The sequence below is a fragment of the Drosophila persimilis genome, unplaced genomic scaffold (assembly GCF_003286085.1).
Source record: "Drosophila persimilis strain 14011-0111.01,24,50 unplaced genomic scaffold, DperRS2 tig00000124-arrow-pilon, whole genome shotgun sequence".
In the NCBI taxonomy this organism is placed as follows: Eukaryota; Metazoa; Arthropoda; class Insecta; order Diptera; family Drosophilidae; genus Drosophila; species Drosophila persimilis.
The window spans coordinates 10,901,973-10,919,790 of NW_020825294.1; the positions used below are offsets into that span (position 1 = coordinate 10,901,973).

General features: G+C 41.2%; 1 protein-coding gene across 1 annotated transcript; it reads right to left on the reverse strand.

Annotated features, from left to right (window-relative positions):
* Nucleotides 1-10,781: 10,781 nt before the first annotated feature.
* Nucleotides 10,782-11,705, reverse strand: LOC6603516. Its single transcript, XM_002028462.2, has 3 exons — nucleotides 11,680-11,705; nucleotides 11,238-11,622; nucleotides 10,782-11,164 (listed from the first exon to the last, which is right to left on the reverse strand). The coding sequence occupies exons 2-3, from the start codon at nucleotides 11,619-11,621 to the stop codon at nucleotides 10,958-10,960; spliced, it is 591 nt and encodes a 196-aa protein (XP_002028498.1). The 5' UTR covers nucleotide 11,622; nucleotides 11,680-11,705; the 3' UTR covers nucleotides 10,782-10,957.
* Between the last annotated feature and the right edge of the window lie 6,113 nt (nucleotides 11,706-17,818).

A 17,818-nucleotide genomic window follows, 5' to 3' on the forward strand; every position in this document is an offset into this window, starting at 1 on the left:
CGCCCCACCCCCTTCCGCCCCCACAAAGGACGAAAATCTGTTGCATCCACAATATTGCAGATTCGAGAAAACTAAAAACGCAGAATCATAGATAACGACCATATCTATCAGATTGCTGAATCTGGATCAGATCAGATCATTTTTGTAGCCAAAAGGAACAAATCAATTTGCATTGGCTACGCAGCGCCCGACGTCACGCTCAGACTGATTTTCTGTCTCTCTCGCACGCACTCTTTGTCGTGTCGTTTAATATTAGCGGCGTCTGCCGGAGGAAAGCCATACTGACTTAGTATCGGGTATAACTGTAGAGTTGCGGTGTCCGCAGCAACTCACAACGTTCCCCCTCGTTTTTACTGTATGCTATGTTTGTCATCTCAGCTACTCAGCGAAGGCATGCTTCTTCATCAGATATCCTTCATTAGTTTGACAAATATTTTTAGGGTTTCGCAGAAGTCGCTTACCTGTTGATATTATTTCTTCGAATTCAGTTACATCTCATTTCTGGGCCACTCTCGTTCCGTATTGGCCACGGTATCGCTTTCTGTAGGGTTTTCTTTATTTCTTTTGTAGACATGAAAGTTGTGGAAATTTATGACAATCCAATATCATTGACGACATTATCTTTGGCTCCTCAGCAGAATTGTGCGCCATGTCAAATTAAACTATAAAATTTATTATTATGCCCGTTGACATACTTGAACTGTTCTAGGCAATAAATTCCTATGCCATTTGCCGTTTTGGCTTTCAACATTTCTCCGCCGTGGCCTGCCCGCCGCCCCACCCACACATTGTTATTGACAATTTGTTGTCAGTTTTTCTCGCCCATACTCGTACTCGTACACCCAGATCAATTTATGTGGCTGTATGTGGGACTATGACCGGGACTGGAGCAAGGACTGGGGCCTTATGAAATACTTCTCATTACAACGATGGGGGGCGGCCGCAATGGCTGAAACATATTTGAACTATTTTCATTTCAATTGCAAACGGTTTGGCGCAGAGAAATCAATTGAATTGCCATTTCACATATGAAATGGTCATTTGTCAATGAACAACAATTGGAGGGCGTGGTCGCAGCTGGTTGGGCTGGTGGCGCGGTGGTGCGGTGGTCGAGCGATTGTTGGCAATGGTTATGGGTTGACTGCCGCACAGTTGTGCGGTCACTCAAAATGGCCGCATAAATATGTCCTTCTCCTCCTGGCCACACTGTGGACGATCGCCTGCTGCTCCTGCTGCTGCCAGCCGCTCTTGGTCGCCCTTCTCCCTAGATGGCTAAATTGTTGGTCGTTATTAAATTTCCGCTGCGTTGAGTTCTCATTTCCGTTTCGATGGCCAATGCAGCTGGCCAACGTTGAACGCTCAACGGATGTTTCCATAGATACACACGCACGTACGTGTGCCTGTAAATATATCTTTGGCTATGGCTATATAATCGAAAGGGTTGGTTGCCTTTTAGTGGGCACATGGTGCGTATTCGTAATATTCGATTATTATTATTGTATTTTGTTAAGAGCCTAAACAATAATCCATCCATTCCACCCATGCTATTATTTGCCGCAATCAAAAATCTATTGTATGACTGAAATTGTTGTTCTTATACGTATATTTTGGAAATAGTTTTTTGTTCGGTTTTTAGCCAAATTGAAACTAATTGAAATATGTGAGAGTGTGGGGCAGATGTGGATGGGGAGTCGAAACTTTTCCAATAAATTTCAATAAAAAGGCATTTTTGGTATTTCCCTTTATTTCGGTTGTAGTTTTATTATTGCCTCCCCTTGGTCGTGTGGGCTGAAATTACATATACGCCACCGTGCAGTGACCTCGTTTATCGTTTCGTTAGCATTATTTTACATTATGTTTTCCTTTTTTTGTTTTTTGTTTTTTTGGTTTTGTTTCGCTTTCTTAGTTTCTGTTCAACTAAATTGAATTATTTAATGTAATTCTCTGTTTTATTGTTTCGCACGTCCCCTGACAAGCGCTTAGTCTTTGCTTATGGCAAAAATGGAAAGGACGGGGGACGTTTTTGGGTACATTTGATTTGTGTTTTATGCAGTTGGTGGAAAACTTTCCCATCAAACACAACTTTTTCTTGTATATGTATGTATATGGGCTCACCCGTTTAATTAGACGGAAAATACTTTAACAGTTTTTCGCCCCCAAAAGACCGTTAAATAATATGGGTTTTAATGAAAATATACGGCAGAGCCCCATCAACCAGACGCCCGGCCCTCTTCCAGGGCTTGGTTTTATTGTTGGGCTTCCTTTTGTGGGTGCTGCTCCTTGGCCGAAAAATAAAGAAATAAATAACAAAATTATTCAAAATTATGGACCCGCTTTTAGCTTCTCTCGCTTTCTGGCTCGCTCGTTACCTCTCTCTTTCTCTTTCTCTCTCTGTTCCAGCTTAACCCTTGTCCAGTGCTGCGTCTCTCAATGTTATATTTTAGCGAAGTTTTTATTAAACCTCCGCCTGGCAGCTGCTTACAGAGTGAAATCTTAGGAAATGCATTAAAAAGGCGCTAAGCAAATATTAAAATTTCTGTCGGAAGGGAAGAGAAAGACTTAACCCATTTTATTATTATTATTTCCCCGACTAAACAAAGCACGTTAATGGTCTCAGCCGGACAATGTGGTTCTGGCTACGGCTCCGGATCCGGCTGTTTATTCATGCCATGCGCTAATGGACAGCGCGAAATTGTGGCGAAATCTCGCTCAGACAATACGAGTATTATTTATTACGGGGTGAGGGTGAGGACTGCGAACAAAGGATGTAATATTTATTCATTTATTTATTGATTTATGGCAGGGCATTTAAATCAAAATCAGGCAGAAATGCTCAACATTTTATCAATTTGATGCGCCTATTTATTATGATGTTTGTACTTTTCACCGCTTAAGTTTCTTCCTCTCCCACTCGCTCTCTCTCTGTATCTTTCTTTGTTGAAATTTATGCCTTCACTGACCACAAAAGATTCATCTTCATTTCATCTGTCCATTTCTTCCTCTGCTCCTCCTCGCCTGCTGCTTGATTAGTTGATGACACTTTGTGCGAGCCATGAATGTGTCTATATGTACGAGTAGTTACCCCATCCAGATCCATATCCGCATCTACAGCCACATTCACATCTCGGCAGAGGCTATATGTCTCCCTCCGTGGCTTGTGGCTAATTTGATAAATATGCGCGCGTTTATTCAAATCAATCAGCGTCAGTCGGGCCATGGGGCTGGGGTGGCAGAGCCTGCATAGAGAGGACAAGTCATTGGCATCGTCTACACTTCAGTTGCTATCGCTTCGGATTATCCTCACTCCTTCCCGCTGTGTGCATCTTGTGGCATATAAATTTCAGCTGCTTGCTTGCCACGCATACTTATTTACGAACAGAGAGACACATAGATACACAAAACACACACATATGTATGTATGTATCTCTCTGGAGATTTCATTAATGCGCGGTTGACTATAATAAGGCTGGTTAGGCCATAGGAGGCTTTTCGGATAACTAAAACCAGCTGAAATCTTTTTCGATGGCAAGTGGTTCTTAAATTAGAGCTGTTTATCCTACCGGATATTATCCAATTCGACTAGTATTATTGAATCAAATAACTCTTACTTCAATTAACCGTTCAGCAGAAAGATATTGTGGATTATATTGTACGGCTTCAGCCAGTTCTTTCCTCGGTAACTGATAAAAAGTTCATGGGAATGTTTGGATGATTCAATTTTTTGCATAGTTAGCGGATTTAAACTGTTTCATGCGGGGCTAATTATTACTTTTCATTAGCTACTTGCAATCAAGACTGATTTAAGTTATGCTCACTAGCGATATATCTGCATTTAGTTCTTCGGCTCGCTTAGAAAATAAATGAACTCGAAACAATTTTGAGAGAAAGCCTTCATCATCCCTTGTATCTCAGGGACTTCTCGTCCCACAACTTTTGCTCTTCCTTTAGCCGGGCTTATCAAAACTTTCCCCTAGTTGCCCCACAAAACTTTTTTGTTCCCATCCAAACCCATCCTCTGCCCGCTTCAGGTAAATTAAGTGCTTCACATTTACAACTCCATTTGAAGGGGCTGCTGCTGCTGCCCATCAGCTTGACGCATATGCTCTCGTAAAATTTTTGCGGTTCACCACAATAAATCTCAATTGAGAATGGCAAAGGTAACTTGACTCTTAAAGTGCATAACTTTGAAGTGTGTACATAATATGTGGGGAGTTAGGAACTAATGCTTAGAAACAAATGCTTAGAAGCCAACCATAATTTCTGCTACTATCTCAGACCAGATTACTGCGAGGTGGATTGCAGCTAGCAAACAATCAGCATAAAGTCTGGACTTTAAGAAAAACCCAAAATGCAATCAAAATTGTGAAATAAACCTAACAAATCCCCTGTAAAGTTTGTTGCTTTTCTCGCTTAAAATTTGCGCCACCTGTCAGCGGTGTGAATTTGTTCTCTATGTTTAGTTGTCACACGGTTGGCTTCCTCTCCCATTCACATTCACATCCCTACCTAATCCAATCCTTTCCAGCTGAAGGAGTGCAAGGCAAACGTCTTGGTGCACACTGCGTGAACGTAATAAATTTCACAATTGCAAAAGGAAAACTGTCCGCAAAACTGTAATTGTAATGTTTGCTCTGTCCCTCTGTCCCCCTGTCCCCCTCTCGCTCTCTGGATCTGGCTCTCGATGCGTGTGCTTAGTTTTAGTTGGAATTTTCCTGTATTTGCCGAGCGCTTGGCTGGTGGACTCGGATATGTAAGCGAGGACAGCTCCTTAATCTATGCTACAAATTTTTTGTCCCCCATGATTCTGTGCGAGTGTATGTTTCCTCCCCATATGTACAATTGTCAGCTTAGTTTTATTTTCTATAGGGTGTAAAGTGTTGATTTGGGGCTTCCCAACGGGAAGGTTGTTTCAAGGTGTTTGCTTTGGGATTGAGTCAACTCTTTTATAGATTTAACCAATAAAAAATATTACTAGGGAACTCACTGGAGTTCTCTTGAGAAATACAAATCTCCGAGGATAGCAGTTGCTCAACCTTTCTATCTTCAAGTCCCCTTCGACTGTCCAATAAATGTCAAGCGTACATTTGGAAATTCAATATCAATTTTCTTTAATCACGCACCAGGCGACATTTCCAATGCTTGTCTCGAAGGAAATTCATTAAAAAGAACATGGCATAAAAAACGACTAAAACGTACCCCTGCGATTCATTAAATGATGGTAGGACAAAGTTTCTGTTGAATTTGACATGCGAAAATGTCAAATTACATTGCGTTAATTTGGATTCCGTTTGAAGGCGGCTCCATTTTTTGCTCAACTGTCAACACTTTTGCTTGTCTGGCAAATTGTTCGAGCAGCTAGAATTTTGAATGTTTCCGAAGAACAGAATATAGAATGATAAAAAAATCCCTTTTCCACGAGTATTGTAGTAGCTAAATTCTAAGAACTTATTAAAAACCTACCTTTAAAGGTAAATAAATTCAGCACTGAAATAAAATCCAATACATTAAATCCATGGAAAATACCATGTATCTTAGTCCACCCTCAAAGAGTATTTGACTTTCCATACATAAAATCTGTTTGTATTCACTCTTCCCTTCGCCCACATATTGCTCGATATGTTGTGCAATTTATTTGCACAGATTCCATTTTTAATTTCCTGACATTTTGGAGTTTATTAAATTTTATATGTTTACTATTTTATTGGATTTCATTTTGAGATGCGTTATTTGATTGCGGATGAGTGAGGGTGGGCTCGGATGTTGGCGACAGCAGCAGGAGGCAACGATACAGGAACAGTGCTATCTTGTTCAATATTGACAGAGCCTTTCGAAGATAAGCCCAGGCTCATTCAAATTTCCACTCGCTTGGGTTTTATTAAATTCCAAAGATGGGCTCTGTCAAGAGGCTAACCTCACACGAGCATGCACAATATAAACGTACGTATTCGATTACCTTGTTCTTCTCTAATATTTCAGCAATCAATTTTAAACTTTAAACTACAAGAGGCATATACTGGAGCTGGGGGATATAAAACATGGATTTCTCAAATAACCTTTGAGTTGTTGCTGGCCTGACTAATTTTCGCTAATGCAATGGCGGAAACGGAGGGGCATAAAAAAACTAATAAAATTTACGTTTATCCTTGAAAAGGCACTCGAAAATTTGCGCCTAATGCGCCCCTTCGGATGATGTTGGCGAAGATGATGATGATGATGATGCTGATGAGGATGATGCTGAGCTTGAGAGACCTTAATATAGACAAGCACAAGACATGCCCCAAAAGACCTGACGAGACCCTCTCCGCCTCCGTACACATCTCCGTCCCCGTCACCGTCCCCATTCTCCCATCCGCTTCCCCATCTCCACCCCATCCAACGCTAAAGTGCCATCGAATTTCAATTCAATTTGCGAGGCGAGGCATTCGCTAAGGGTGCGAAAAAATTTCTATAGCATATTTTTGTGCGTCGCGTTTGACTTGATTTGGCTGGGACAGAAGCGCGGGCGGATTGGGGAACACTGAGAATTGGGCGTGGGGCGTGGGGCGTGGGGCGTGGTCCAGTGTATGAGTAATATTGGTGCAAAGGGTTACCCAGAATCGCTGATATTGATAGTCAGAAGGCAGTGGAATAACTAAGTCTGCTGTGAGGGATTTAGATGGGTTTTCCTTTTGCTTTTTTTTGACAGAATTTCTCTCTTTTTCGCCTGTTTCTCTTTATTATATCACGTTCTCTACATAAATGCGTTAAGTGGAGACTTGGGGCACAGGCTGCGTGGTGCTTGAAGGCGTATTTGAAAAGCGCTTAAATTCAGTTGAGCGTCTTCTTTTTTTTGTTATTTATATTTCTATACAGCACCCAAGAAAGTCCTTAGAATCGGGTACATCCTCTCAAAACTGATATGCGCGTGTGAGCTTTTCTCTTTGTCGGCTTAAAGCTGTGTGAGCCCTCAGGACTTTCAATTGAGTCACTCTGGCAGCAATTTTGATGGCATTTGGGCCTGCCTGTCATATATATGTATATTTTCTCGTCACATTGCCAAGGTTTATCCTTTAGTTTATATTATTAGCTTGTAATGTGCTACCATAATTGAGGGGATTTCCTTGAGAGTTTGAGTGAATGGAAGGACTTTTCTGTCCTTTTCTATTCTATAGGAAACATTTTCTTTAGGTAAGCCCTAACGAAAGGTGTAAAGACGAAACTAATGCCGCTCTAAAGTACGTTTACTTAGGAGGTGAAGATTCCCTCATAGAAAGTGGCATTGATCGAAAACAGGACGAAACCCTCAAGGATATTTTCATAGAAAATATTCACAGTCAACTCAAGATTAAAATGTTCATATTTGGCTCTAAAACTAATTGAATTAATTGGCATTTCAACATAGTTGAACAATTAAACATTTTCTAATGCGTTTTCTTTTTGCAGTTTGTTTGAACACTTTTTTTGTTTGCAAAGCTGTCAGCCGAGAAGTTTTGTACCTTTGCAATCTTGCAAGCTACCTTTACTCTCCATTTTCTTGGATATTTCTGTGCCTTTGCCTCCATGCCGCTGTGCCAGCTGTTCCAGATTTATTTAAAAAACTTGCGCGGAACCCTGACTGCGTCCTTTTCAATTTAGCTGGCGATTCTTTTCTTTTGCCGGAAAGCAAAATGTGTGTTTTAGTGGCTTGGTATTAGCATGTTGGATATACATAAAGCTGGCCCACAACCTCAGCTCTTAGAGGCTTTATGAAAAACATTTAGGCTTGCCGTGCATCGTCTTGGGAGTGTCGAGAGAAAGAGAAAATATGGTAAAAATGGTATGTTTTTGACTTTTGGCGTTGGAAATTTATGTTCCGCAAATATGTGGCATTCGTTTTTGCTTCGCATCTCTACTCGTACTCGTACTCTTATTCGTTGGCCCTCCTGTTTGCTGGCCCTCACCGTGTCACACATGGCCCAAGGATGGGGTTATGGTAAGGAATTTGAGACTTTCGGAGGGAAGGCGCTTCATAATTTAAGTATAGCTGGAAAAGGGATCAAAGCAAAATGGAATACCTTCGACAACCAAGTGAAAATATGGGTACTCTCGTAAGTATACACCAAAGGACAGAATTCTTTGACACCCACGCAAAGTCAAAGTACCAAAAGCCATTTCGTCATTTCTTTCAGACTTTTGACATTGCCGACAATTGTCAAAATCATCAATAAAATTCAGCTGCTCCACGTGCTCGAATTTTCCGCCAAATTGTCAATGTGGCCAGAAGTGGCCCGAACAAAGGCGAGCAGGAATGAAGAGGTCTTGGAGCCACACTTCCATTGATCGGGGGGCGGGGCCCTTTTGAAATCAAATACAAAAGCAAGTTCTAGTATTATTTATTATTGTGCATTGTTTGCGACGGCCTGGCCCTGATGAATTCTACTTATCGGTTTGTTTGCTGTATTCATTCAAATAGAATTCTATTTTTACACAAAATGATTTATGTCCTTGGTCGGGATGTAGATACGTGTGTAGGTATCTGTTTCACCTTTATCTACGGATACTATTAGCAAAGTCAGTTCCGATGATTAGCGAATTCGGTTTCGCTGGTCCTGGGTCGAAGTTTTGTGTAATAAAACCAACTTCTTTATGAGTAGCCGAGAGCACTCTGCTTTTGGAGTAATATCGCAGCCATTATCGTCTCATTTTTCTTAGTTTTCCAACATTTTCTCTCGTAGGGCCCTGGAGCGGAGCAGGACAGAGCGGAGCAACTCTTTTCGCGCTTCGCCACTTCGACATTAGTTTCGCTTAGTGAGCAAAACTTGACCACATCGAACTGCGAAGCGTGTTGAGAAAAACAAAAAACCACTCGGAAAACTCAAGTTTATAGCCTTCTCCCCTTTCTGCGGGGGAAACTTTTCTCCACACGACTTTGCTGGACACTTTTTTCATATATATGTATATATGTATCTATGTATATCTGTATTGAAAAGTTTTTTATATTTGCCCAACTGACGTTGGTCGCAATAAAACAACAAAAAAGTTTTCTAGCAGTTTGTAAATTTCCTAATGTTGGGCATGATGGTAAAGAATTGCCGCAACTTTGGGAACAACTTGGGGATTATCGATTTTAAAGAGCATTAATTCAATGATCGGAAGAAACTCATAGTACCTCTGATATAAAATATAAGAGAAATAGGTTGTGACCCCGACACGTTACCAATATCGATACAATATTTAACTGCATACTGTCTAAGTCGATTCGGACTACATCTGAGACTCTAAGCGGAATATCCAGACCTCAACGAAGCGATGGGGACTCCAGCAAAAGGCACTTAACCAGACACAATGGAAGCTTTCACCGTCCGAGGATGGACTTTTTTTCTTTTTAATAACTTTTCCAAATTTTTACCCAACTTATTAACGGTATAAATGAGGGGAAAAAACCTTGCTAGCCTCATAAATGAGGGAACAATTTAATTTTTTTATTTCTCTAACATTCTCCCTCGAATATCTTTCAACAGTTTCGCGTGCCATAATAACAACATTAAATTTTTTAATGCCACACGCCGAGGTAAAAAAGGGTAACACAACCTGGTACGCACTACGGCCAAAGCCAGGCTTCTTCCTACCTCTCTAGAGCCCATGAACATCCCCATCCACACCTAACCAAAGCGCTTTTTGCATAAAATTCATATTAGGCACAAGGCCAACCGCAAGAAGATAAAAAAATGAACACGCGCGAAATTTTGTATAAAAATATAATGAAAAGGAATTATTTATATGACTCGCACAGTTAAAGGGAAAGGGTTCCGCCGAAATGAAAGATTATATTTTGCAGCTCGGAAAAACCAAAAAAGGGGGAAAAATACACAAAACATATTTTTCTCCATGTGGCTCTACCTCGGGGATGGTTTTAATTGAAAAAGTATTCATCCGGTTTAAGAATATTACCAGTACTCGTATTTACAGGTGTACATACATACATATGGTATATTTTACTGTTTTAAGCGTTTAATTGAGTTTTCCGTGCCGTAAAGCTGGTTTTTGTGGGATTAGGAGTATAATGCCAGCTCCGAGTCCTCTTCATTGTTCTTCGCAGCCCTACAAATTGCTAAATATTTTTCATTAAAAACCAAATGCAATTTGCCAAAAAACTCTCAAGTACGCGACCAAAAAAAAAAGCGGAAAAAATCATTGAAAATTAATTAATGCCAATTTGTAAAAGCACTGAAATCGAAAACTTTTCTGTTCGTCCCAGCACTTTCATTACTTCGTTAGCTTCAAACAAAAATGACCCAAAAACAGAAGAAAAAGTATCAGAGCAAATTCTTTCCAAAAAAAATTGTTCGCAAAGTTTTTAATAGAAATTACCATTTTGGTCGCTTGGCCGTTTGGTCAAGTGTCAATAATTGGAGCCCAAAAGACCAGTTCTCCGACCCGGGGAGTGAAAAATACCATTTCCACCGCCCACTCCCATTATTTTGCTTGCCTCACACTCCACCAGTCGACACTTTTGATTTCAATAAATTCTTGTAATTAGCGCCAGGCATTCATTTCTCTTCTGTGCCACATTTTTTGTTCGCCGGCCCGTTCTTCTCTCGAAATATGCAAATTGAATTCGGTTCGCCCAGAAACTCACTCAAGTGGATGTTCTTGGCAACAGAATGAAAAGAGTTGTACAGGTGGGCGAATGAATGGATCGGCCAATCCCTAATACCAAGCTACGTGTCAAATTAACGCCAAATTCTGGAGACCCTTAAGATCTTTGATATTGAGAGTCGGGGCCTATTAAATATATAATATTGTATTTAATGAGTGCAGCGCCAAAGTTAATGTCAGGATTTTGTAGTACATTATGATTATGTGGTATTATGACCAACAGCAGCAACAGTTCCGTTTGTTCTTTAAGTCAATGTCAGGATTTTGTAGCCCACTATGTGGTATTATAAGCAACAGCAGCAACAGTTCCGTGTCTTCTTTAAGATATATTTGGTTTAGTTTATGATATAGAACACAGGTATCTGCCTTTTTTATCTGGCGTATTCTCCGCCTCCGGCTCGGCTTGTGGCTCTACCACCTGCTGCTCCTCCGAACCAGTAGCTGCTCCAAGGAATGTCATAGTTGTTCCAAGGACTCCAACTGCCGACCCAAGGGCTTCCACGGCTGGTCCAAGAACTTCCTCGTCTATCACTTCAGCTTCAAACATCTGAGTGAAATCATTATGTAGGTTTAATTTCAAAATTCTTTTTTTACCGCTGGTTTTCCAGACTTTTACTCACGTGCTCATGGCCAACTTTTTTGGGAGGCTTTGGCGATGCCTTGGGCTTAATTGTGTTCATAGCATCACTTGCGTTCTGATAAAGACTTTGGGTCATTCTTATACCTGGTCGTCCCTTCATGTGTTCAAATTTTCTTGGTATGCGAAGCAAAAACGGAGAGGCGTAGCCACTGGATGGGTGCGAAGGTGCACCTTTCCGACCCTTGATTTGGGCTAGAGATTGTGGTATGCGAGGTAAAAACGGCGAGTCAATGGCCACTGAAACTCGGGGACGCACACCGATCACACCTGTCACAGGCGCAACCTTAATGGTTGTGAAATCCGTTGAGAATGTGTTGCAGGGTTCTTGGTACTCCGCAGAGCTTAGATCTATATCTGAATTCATTCTACAAAATAATGAAGAAATTATTTCTTACTTGGTTTTGTTTTAATTTTGTGTTCACCTGCCGATGTGTTGCGAGGGACTGATTTTTCTAGATTCCGAAACTGATATTGTGATAAAATACCTCATAGAGCACTAGATGAATAAATTTGAGTACTTTGAATTGTTGGTTTGTTGACCCAAAAATGTGTAGATGTTAGATACCAATGTTAATATTGATTAAATCCATTTCAAATGCCATAGTTATATACTCGATGTTGGTCAGTGTTCCCATGGAGTTTGAAATACTCTTATCCACCTATTCGTGTCCACAAATCACAGTAACACAATGACATACTCGTAAATGAACAACAAAGGGGAAATTACAATAAACAAGAGGGAAATATGCAAGACAACAAACCGATGTCAACTGCCATCGACCTACTAGCCCCGACTCTTCGACTCCGACTCCGACTCCGACTTTGGCCCCGAGACCCTCCTCCATCATTCGCAATATCAAGTCAAAGTTCTGGGAAAATTCCTCAGCCAAAGACAAAAGACATGAAAGGAAAAATTACGCCTTTGGCAGTTTTTAAAACATTTTGCTGGCGATTTTCTGTGCTTTTTCTCGTTGCCCCCTCTCCGTTCTGCTTTCTCTCTTCTCCTAGCTCCTGGCTTGTATCCTTTTATCGTTTCTAATACTGGCATATTTGTTACAATGAATGTTTCTGGCCCTCCCTTTGGATACGATTCCCTTGTTTATTTTTCATTTGAAGGCGAACCCGACGTACTCGTACCCTATCCACCACATTATGAATACGATCTGCATATGTTTCTCGCACTACTCCCCCCTTTGTCTCCACCAACCACTCTCGTCGGTCTGTGTGTGTGTGTGCGCGCGAGGCGGAAATGTACTGAAATGAGAAATTTCCGTTTCTGGTTCCGATGTCGGAAGTAAAACAAACGCCGATAAAACAGGCCCAAGCCTCGACAATGAGACTCTCGAGTATGTGTGTGTATGTGTGTATATGTGTAAAAAAGAAGCACAAGAAGAGGAATAGCACCGAGAGGTATAAATGATTGCTGTTGATAATAAGAGCCGCCGAAATATTGAAACCAGTTGCACACTTTTCGGCACGCAGCCAGAATTTATGAACCATTTTGGCCGTGCCGGTTGGAGCATAAATCGAGAGGAGTAGACCCGCTCCTTACCCAGCCTCCAAATGCGTTTTGGTACTTGCTAATGGCACATAAATAACCACTACTAACTAAACAGTGACAACACAACCAGTACGAGCACAGCGCCACTTGGCCCTCTCTCTTTTGGTTCTGTTGTACTCTCCTTTTATCTGGGCTCTGGTTTTTTACGAGTATTTTTGTTGTCTTGTAAGCTAGGCCTCTGAAACAATAGAGTATTTAATTGTTTCATGTATTTTTGGTTTACTTTTGGTAGGCACATTGAATGAAATCTGAAATTCGAACATCCGGATACGATGTAAAGTAAAATTTGTACTTTAGATTGGACATTTGGCATGATATTATGTGATGTATGCGAATAAGTAGCCTGTTCAAGCAGGGATAAATCCGTTTAAGTTCGCTTCTGGCAGTATGAATAGAGATACAACTGTTTATAGGGCGTTCCGCTGTTCGCATAGCTCGCAGTTTCTTCCAACCTTTTTGTTTTATGCTTGTTGTTCAGTTAGTTCTCGCTGCTGCCGCCGCTTTCCACGCACATTAAAATTATGCTCGGAGTAATGTAGTCTGCACCTACTGGCACCGACCCACTAAACCACCAAATCACCCACTATGCTGGCTGTCCCTGTCCCTGTCCCTGTCCTCACCTCCCTACACAGCCATAAAGAAGAAAAGGCAGCGCTTCCCAAATGGTGGACAGGATTGTGCTGCTCTCGTGGACAGTGGACATTGGCAATTACCGTTGCCGCAGTTGTGACAGTCTCACAGCTTCCGCTTTCGCTCCACCTCCCCCCACTCTCGCTCTCGCTCTCGCCCACACTCTCTCTATCTGTATCTCTATCTCGTTCTAGTCCCCGTTCATAATTCGCCTTGGCCTGCGGTCGTGTTTCATAGCTCCCCGACCAGCCCTCCACCGGATTGTGGATTATTTGTGGCGGTTTTTGGTTTGCCTTCGGGAGGCCGAATCTCCCCCCACATTGCGTACACGCAGCATGTGACAGTCCAGAAATACAATAACTGTGAATGGAATTTCCTCTGCCCGAGTATTAGTGTTTTTGTGCGTGTACGCCTGCTAATGTGTGCCTGCAATAAACAATCAATTTGTTAGAGAGCAGCCTGGAAATTCCGGTATTTGCTTTATGGTAATTAAATAATAAATAATATGTTACATCGCTCAATATTTACGAGTACGAGTATGTGCCGCCTTGCGGAGTGTCAATTAGTTCAATAAAATATTATGAATTGTTTGAGTAAATCATAAAATTACCAATTTTCAGGAGCTACTGTTTTATGGCTGCCCAAAATAAGACGGCTTCAATTCACAATTCATTTGGGGCAAACTTTCACAACTCAACACCCAACTCTTGCGAAAGAAAAAACCAGTAGAGCCCAAAGTGAGATACATTCATCTGTATTACGGGTTTGTATGCCCTCTGGTGACAAATAACACTAAATTAAAATTTTATTAGGGTCTTTATGGTGCGTCGCTTTACACGGCTGCCAAATAAAGAGAAAAAAAGGAAAGTGGGCCGAAAAGGCCGGGAATATGTTTTAAATGTTTTGCAAATTTCCGAAATTTCTGTTGTCTGCCGTCTGTGTTGCCTTTTGGGACCCGCAAACAAACGGCAGAACAAAGAAGCAAAAAAAAAAAAACAAAACGAATCGGCGACAAAGAACGAAAGCGAGAATTCCCCAAATTGATTAAAACTTCATAAATTTACATTTTTATCGCTGAGGCAAACAAATGCCGCAAAATGTGGAACAGGGTTGCAGGCCTGCAGATTCAACCCCAAAAACGAAACGCAAACCGATTCAGCATTGGAGAAAACGAAGGGAAACAAAGGAAAACAAACCCACACTCTTATGAATATTTACACGTGTTTTGGCAACGCAGCAAGCCTCACACGCTTTCCACAAAAAAGAAATGAAAAAAGTATATTCTGTCACCTGTTTCGGGGTCCCTGAGCTGATTTGCCCCCAAAAGCCAATGATGAAGGGGAGCCGTGAGTTTTGGGGCTGGCTTTCTCCCAAATGAGAAATAAAAGTAAATTCACATCATCACAAAATATTATTAAGCAATCAGCTTCTGTTTGGCCCAGGGCCCTGGGCCCCTTTCGTGGCCTGAGAAATTTCTTTCGTTTTTTTTTTTGTTGTTTTTATTAGCGGGGAGAGCGTTGTGAGAGTGCGAGTCGGTTTACCTGGCGTGACACCCTGCGCTGATTAAGCGAAAGTGATTGAGTGGCAGGACAGGGGGTGTTGGAGTGGGAGTGTGTTTAGGCAATGGGGCGTTTAATTAGAGCCACAGACAGACTCGCACACACATGCAGGAATTTTTAATTTATGCATTCAATTAAAACAAAGCCGAAATGTGAATTAAATTAGCATTTTTGAAGGGCTGCTGCTGCTGGCAATCAAAGAGTCAGTAGCGAAAGGCTTGAAGTAAATGGAAAATAAATTGGAAATGCGGGCAGAATTATATCTGGGATATGCTGTTGCCAAAACTTAAATAAAAATGCGTGGCACCAACACAATGTTCCGTTTTGCTTGCTGTCTACCCAACAAACTCACAAAATAACAAGTGAATTTATGCGTGCCGACCCCTGTCTTAAAGAGATGCTTAAAACTACTGAAAACCGGGAATATGCATTGATAACTAATAGATACATTAATGTAATATTTTATTTTAGTGGAACCTTTCTAGAAAAGTTTCATTACCATAAACGGCTTGTATTCATCCCAACTATCAGTCCCAATGTTCCGGCACTTAGTGCGTTTCAGAGTTGCACACTTTTTGGCAGTTTGACATGTTGTTGATAACTCGGGGAGAGGAAGCTTAAGTAATGTTATTCTTAACTGCGAGTAAACTTTTGCATACAAAAAAAAAAAAAATAGGGAGAATTTGTAGCTGCTCCTCCGTCCGGCTCGGAGTGAATTTTAATGCAAATGCAGTTCGAAAAATGATTTCAGAAAAGTCTGCAACTGCAGATGGGGAACACAGACGCAGGCGGGGCCAGGTAGCAGCTTAAAAGGTAGAGAGCACTTTTCAGGTGTGCGCTAAATTAAATTAAAAGTCAAAGTCATTAAAAGCCAAGTTGGGTTGTTAGTTAAGTTGACGGGGCCGACGGTCGAAAATGCTTTCGCAACATCCTCTTTAATTAGGAAGTCCGCCCCCAAAACAAAAGGCTTAAATATAGTTTTAAGCTTATCAAGTTTGTTTCTGATTAGCCGAATTCAAGGCAGCAATTGAAATGGGTGTTGGGGCGCCATTCGTATGGTTGGGAGCCGTGCTGACAACCAAAGCAAAGTCAACAACAATTTTCACCATTTAGCCCAATGCAATTTAAGGATCCCCCCAGCCCACACACACCCACTCGCACACACACTTTCACCCACATCGAAAAACATGATGGCAGCAATTACTGTTATTTGGAAAAGCGAACAAAAATGAGGGGTGCATGGAGAAGTTTGGGTGCTCTATAGGAATCTGATCTGATGAACTAATAGAAATTCAAGTAGAGAAAAACGCTGAGACCAATATGGAAATATCGGACAGATCGAGTATTACGAGTACCACATCTCTAAGAGCAGAACACAATGTAAAAAATGTAAAAGTAGTAAGAAGGTTTGTTACTTGAATTAGCAATTTTTTGTAACAAAAAATTGTATACCTTCATACATTCTTCAGCCACTCACTTATGGTGATTAATCTTGTTAATATGTCCGGTTTCCGAAAGAGTAAAACGCCAAAAAACAAGAGGCCCAAAAAAGAAATGCAAACAAAATTGGTGCACAGGCAAAGTTTTCAATGGATAACGAGACACTGCACAGTATCGCTCTGCGAGTATCTATCCCCGCCTCTCTCTCTCTCTCTCTGTCTCTCTCTCTCTCACTTAATACCTTGTCCAGTCTATCTCTTTTCCTCTTGGCTGCTGTGGGCTTTTGGGGCGGCAAAGGCCGGAGAACAAATATGCAGCCGATGCCCTCTCCCCTGACAAAACAATAACAATGCGCAATGACCCAAAACTAAACACCGAAGACACTCAAAAAAGGAAAAGCGGGAAAAGGAAAATTTGGAAAGGCAAAAGCGGAATGAGCGAACGTCGAAAAAACAGTTTTCGCCGAGCTTTTCTGTTTTGTTTTTATGAGTGCACAGGATTCTGCGGAACGGAACGGATCGGAACGGAGAGAACGGAACGGGCATGGAGCCATATGAGCGTTATTTTTTTCGGCATCCAGCACGCGTAGTGTACTAAGGGTATATTGTATCTCTCTATTATATAACAAAGTCCGATATTTAAGTCATATCAGCGCGAGCGGAGCTTTAACTTTTGAGTATTTATTTTACATAGATGAGATGGTGTTTATGAAGAGAATATGAATTCGTGTCGATATATATTAGGAGTCTTAATACCGAAAATAAGACTTATTTTGAGTAAAATAGAGCTAAGCCTGTGGCATACCAAATTCTAAAGATTTCTAATCGTATTTAGGAAAGTTATCAAAAACTTTTACTGTATTGGGGATTTTCTTTCGATCGTTTGAATATTGAAAGATAAATTTCCTCATTTCCACAAAAGAGTACTGTGCAATTTTATGATTAGAGGGTATCTCATAATCGAAATATTTTACCATATCGGTCTCTTTATATTTTTGTTGGGCTTGCCAAATGCGAAAAGTGTCTATGGGTGGGTGCGTCTGTGTGCCTGGCATAATCAACAATATTTTGAGTGCTTTTTGTGTGAAGTTTTGTGATTTTTTTCGGCTGTTTTTTTTTTGTTTCGCGATTCGTTTCTGCTCTGCCTGTTTCCCCGCCGATGATGACGATGACGATGATGATGACGGGGGGCTGTTGTTCTTGTTCCTGCAACTACTGAAGAGTGTAACTCTGGTGCATTGTCTGATGACTGGCGACTCTGGAAACGTAGCTGCAGCCGCGCCGCCGTTGCGTTGCTGTTCCGTTTTTTCCTGGTAACTTTTGTTTTCAATGAGTTCTGATCGTGTTTCCTTAATTTTTTTCCGTTCTCTAT

Coding starts and splice junctions, on each gene's coding strand:
- LOC6603516 (XM_002028462.2), bottom strand. CDS start 11,621: ATGAATTCAGATATAGATCTAAGCTCTGCGGAGTACCAAGAACCCTGC. Junction 11,165..11,237: donor AAAAAGTTGGCCATGAGCAC/GTGAGTAAAAGT, acceptor GATTTCACTCAG/ATGTTTGAAGCTGAAGTGAT.